Source organism: Hipposideros armiger, unplaced genomic scaffold (genome assembly GCF_001890085.2).
Source record: "Hipposideros armiger isolate ML-2016 unplaced genomic scaffold, ASM189008v1 scaffold_385, whole genome shotgun sequence".
NCBI classification, from domain to species: Eukaryota; Metazoa; Chordata; class Mammalia; order Chiroptera; family Hipposideridae; genus Hipposideros; species Hipposideros armiger.
Genome location: NW_017731735.1, coordinates 1282696 through 1287645, shown reverse-complemented (window position 1 = coordinate 1287645; position 4950 = coordinate 1282696). Strand labels below are relative to the sequence as shown.

The following is a 4950-nucleotide window of genomic DNA, read 5'->3' as shown; positions in this document are numbered from 1 at the left end:
ATAAGGAGCCCAAGCAGAGATGGCGGCCCATTGAAGAGGGCAGGGAGACAAGGCCTGTGGGTATTTATAGTTTGGAGGAATTCAAGACTGCCCTGAGGAGGCCTGGTCCATAGTTTCAGGATGACTAACAAATATAATCCACACTGTCCTTCTCCAGATGCATTAGCAGCCAAATCAATACCTATAGGGGCACTGGGGCATAGCCAGCTGCTCCTAAAAATAATGCATTCTCCTTCCCTCCCCCCAGGTTGAGATCAAACTAGGATATGGAAGGGGTGGGGGTGGCAGCAAAGGAAACAGTAGCAAGTGAGACTGCAGAAGCCTAGAAGAATCAAGAGCTAGTTGTGTCCCAGTGGCCTTTTATGCCAAACAGCCTTCAAGTACTTAGTATTTCAGTGTTAAAAGCAACCCCAGAAGCTAACATCGCCAAAAACCCATCACTGTGCTTTACAAGTCTGAGAGCTGACAAATTAAAACCTAACAGCAATTATCCATATTTTTAGCATGACAATAAAGTCTTAACATTTTGTTGCCATAGAGACCAGTAAAGAATGGAGGAGCCCCACAGAGCTCTGCCCCTGAACCTCAGACCTCCTCCTCTTGGCAGATTCCTAGCTGGTGAGGCAGGTTCTGGCACGGTCCCTTGTTATAAGCCTTACAAAGCAGGCAGAGGAAGGTGTGCCTCCCCTTTGGCAGGGCCATTCCTGGAATACTCAGTTCCCTGGAACTCAATGGTCCCAGGCAGCGCTGTATAGAAAGCAAGAGTTGAGGTAACTGGAACAGCAGCAAACTTAAGGCCTGGGGAGCCCTGATATATGATACCCAAACCCCTTTGGATAGTGAACTGGGGTTTCTACTACAAGAGGGGTAAATGTCGTACATGGAGGCCAATGCTAAGAATGGTGAGCTTGGGAGGCTTCTTTGGTACTTAAGTTCCTCAAGATCATGAAACACCCCTAGAGGAAGGTGCAGAATGTGGTACTGTCACACTGCCATCTGGTGGAATGACAAGATCTGTCCGTAGGCACAGAGACAGAACCAGGAAGCCTGTCCAGTGGACAGGGAGGTTTGGAGACAGGTAAGATGAACACAGACAGAGAAGATCAGGGCCGAGAGTATAATGCAGATAACAAATGGAGAACTTCGCCCAGGTATGTGCCTTTTGTCCATTTGTCTTTATAAAGAAGGTTAGATAAAGTTAAAAGAAAACGCAATGGCATTACAAATGTTTTATATTCCTAGAACCATTCATGGTTTTGGCTCATGAGAAGTTAACATCAGACACAACGGAGACCACACACATATGGGCAGCCGCCGCCACAACAGCAGGGCTTGCCTTTTGTACAAAGTTTATATATATACATATTTATGTACACAGACACAAGGGTATAAAATCCAGTGAGAAGGGCTCACATGTGCCCAGGTAGGGGGCAGGAGCAGCTTTAACAGCTGCGGTTGAGCCCACAGTAGAGGCACATGGCAAATGGTGGAGAGTAGCAGCCTCCCCATCATCCTCTCTCCCTGGACAAAAGCAAGGACCAGGGAGGAAGGACAACTAACTATACAAAGGAAGATGAAAGATACCGGAAAGGTACACTCCATCTCTCGCTGAACTCCTGAATGCCCCTAAGACATCCAAAACGCCTGGCAGGATTGATCATTCTCCCAGCTCCCAGCAAAAGGCTGCCCCACAGTAGTTCCGGCCCCAGCCTGAGGTGAAAGGCAGGCTTCACAATGCACATACATGTCCATGCTATCTTCCAGGGCCCTTGCAGCAGCAAGCCAGCACCTTCAAGGTTCACCCTCACAACTCCAAAGTCCTCTTGAACCAGAGGGCTTAAGTGTTTTCCTTGACAAAATTGTAGGGTAAACGTATAGGAAAAGGAGAGAAGTTAGTTCCTTCAGTTAATGCCCTATGGCCTTCCCAACAGAGGACGAATTGAGGAATCACTAAGAGGTGGTTGGAAAGGCAATGAAGATCATCCCAGGAGACGATATACAAGGAGAAACAGGTGTTCAATACTTCTGTTCGCTTTGACTAGCGGTTGGTCAGCAGAGTCCATTCCCAGTGGGGCCATAGGCAGAAGCTCTTCTTGGTGTCTAAGGGTGGCCCCAATTTCCCCAAAGTCAATGTCCGCACCCTCAGGATGGCTTGGTCCACAAAATGGAGTAAAGGGGCCGTAGAAGGGTAAATGTGGAGAAGGGAGTGGAAGGACCCAGAGGCACAGGGAGATAGTGTATTGTGCCACTGATTTACCTGGAGCAAGAAGAGGTAAATAAAAACCAAAAGAAGGAAAATAACTAGAGACTAAAATGAGCTAGGTCCCGAGATTCACAGGGTCTGCGGGGTAAAGAGGCTGGAAAGCTGGAAGCACTGGGAGGCAAGTGCCTGAGAGGCGAGGTTCAGGGCTGGACTCAGAGCTGGAACAGAGAGAGGCAAAGTTAGTGAGCACAGAGCATTCCTTCTTTCCAGGCCCCAACCATTCTCTCCCCTTCCCAAATCCAAGTCTACCAGTCAGGGCTGCTGGGTTCAAGGCCCCCAAGGGGACTGCTCCATTCAGCTGCAAGGCAGCAGCAGCCTGGGCGGCAGCGGCAGCAGCAGTAGCTGTGGTTGGCAGCTGGATTCCAGAGCCTAAAAGGGAAAAAACCAGCGGGGTTAAGTCCCAACGCTTGATCTACAATTCAACCCCATGTTCTTCACTCCGCAGAGAAACTCTACCTTCTGCCAATTTGGCCATGAGCTGCAAACGTCCACCTGCTGATCCCAGATCCAGCTCCTGGTCTCCATCAGGGAAAGTAATGTCTGTGCCACCATCCAGTCGCTCAGTCACATGGCCAACCCTCATAGGTCGACCAGCAAGCTCAAAGCCATTCAACTGTTCCAAGGCCCGCCGGGCGCACTCAGAGTCAGAGAACTATAAGAAACCCAGGCCATATCAATCACCTCTTGGCCACAGACATGCTCTCAAAACCCTCCTAACACTCCTAGTCCTACTATCCCAGGAAAATTGCATGTTCACTGCGGCACAAACTTTTCTTTTCCATGGAATGTGACCTAAGACCCCCTAAAATTATTCTCTGAAAAGGACCTTTCCCAGCCAATTCAATAGCAATCACTTTTCAATCCTCCAGCTCCACTAAAAACCTAACAATGCAAAAAGTTTTTGCTGTAGAGAGCCTAGCCTGACAGGCTGTTTCACAAGCGGGCATATAAAATGGAAATGAGATAGGCTGAGAGCCACGGCTCCTGGTCTTTATTTTAGCCCTTAGGACCAGTAAGTTTCAGTTCTCAGTTAAGAACAGGAATCTGGACCTCCAGAGCCCAGCCTTAGGAAGGGACACATCCTGGTGTTGAGAGGAAGACTGCACCGCACCGTACCCCCACCTCCAACCCCGCCCCCACTGCAGTGCTGCTGACTCAGTGGCCTGCTGACCAGAGGGCCTCTACCCTTTGGTCCCTATCATCAGTGGCACCAGCAGCAGCCTGGCATAAAGAGGATTCCCAGTCTGCTGTTTAAGTGTCAATGGTGTTGACCTAAAGGGAAGCAATACAAGGGCCAAAAGGCCACAAAGCCTTTCTGCATCTGAGTCACAAGGGAGCTAGCAAAGGTACTTGCTACCAGGAACACCACAGCTGGCTTTGTTTACTCTGGTATTACCTGCCCTAGGGCCTGGCACGCGGTACTGACAATTCCTAGGCAGGTGGTGTAGGTGGCCTGCCTTTACTGGATACTTCTGAGGTGAGCAATTGCCATGGTTGAATACAGCCTACCTCCCCTCTGCCCTGCAGGCAACTGTGGGGGTGTATGGTACCTGGAATGAGCCCAGAAAATATCAGCTTCTATCAAACTTTGTGGCTGGCAGCCAGTGCTTAGCCTGGAGTCACATGGGGCTGGAAGAACCAGTCATGAGACTTGGAAACAATTTTGTTGGGATGTCAGGAAAAAGTGAGACTTTCCCACTATTAGGTGGCCTCACTATTCTCCCTATAGTAGTATTTAAATATAAAGATACTTCCCAGTGGAAAAACTCCTTCAAACAGGGTAGCATCAGAGGGAAGTATGTAATTTCCTATTCCCACCCATCACGAAACTACACCAATTCATTGACGCATGTCTATAAAAGCCCAGAGCTAACCTCCTTCAGGCCTTTTAGCTGCAGCCTAGAACCATTACTATTACCCAAAGTGCAAGGATATCCCAGGGCCACTGACACAGTGTAGGAACAAAGCCAAGATTTCAAGCAATGCACTCATCTCAAGGGGCAGAGGGCTAGTCCGAGCTCCAGGCATCAGGGTTTATGGGTCATTTAGATAGTTCATAAAGGAGGATAAGGCTAAGCTGCAAAATCAGACAAGTGGACAAACCCAAATTAAAATGAACAGGTTAAAGACCAGAGACTCACCGTAATGAAACCATAACCTTTAGAGCGGCCTGTATCTGAATCCTTCATCAGGACAATATTATCAATCTGCAGAACAGGAAAAAATTATCGATAATCTTTTGGCTAACTCACACCTTTGCTCTTTCCTACCCAGATTGTTCTAAATACATCCAACTTTCTAGCCACCAATTATATCTCTCCAAATTTTAAAGAGACAAAGGCCATCTCTTTCCAAAACACCTCTTCTAATTTTACTTAATCTGACCCCCATTATTTGATTTCATGATGCCTGACTCATTTGTCTAGTGAGCAGTCCCAATATAGAGGTGGAGCCTAAAATTCCCAGCATGGACCCATATGCCCCTTACAATGTATTCAGTGGGTTAATCATGGTCAGGGAAAACGAAGAGGAACCCTCACCCTCCCTACTTTTTCCAATTCCTTTCAGAGGTTTCCCTCACTTTCTACTCACTTTGCCAAAGGGCTCAAAGATCCCCCGGAGCATGTCCTCGGTGATATTGAAGTGCAGGCAGCCCACACAGAGGCGCATTGGTCCACCACTGCCCT

General features: G+C 48.2%; 1 protein-coding gene across 1 annotated transcript in view; it reads right to left on the bottom strand.

The window, feature by feature from the left end:
- Positions 1-1214: 1214 nt before the first annotated feature.
- Positions 1215-4950, bottom strand: part of RBM23 (RNA binding motif protein 23) — a gene marked incomplete at its 5' end in the record, with an annotated part of 12099 nt that continues 8363 nt past the window's right edge. Inside the window, 5 exons of the mRNA XM_019663027.1 lie at positions 1215-2421; positions 2513-2632; positions 2720-2915; positions 4405-4470; positions 4856-4950. Coding sequence (XP_019518572.1) covers positions 2333-2421; positions 2513-2632; positions 2720-2915; positions 4405-4470; positions 4856-4950 — 566 coding nt within the window. The remainder of the gene's footprint in view (positions 2422-2512; positions 2633-2719; positions 2916-4404; positions 4471-4855) is intronic.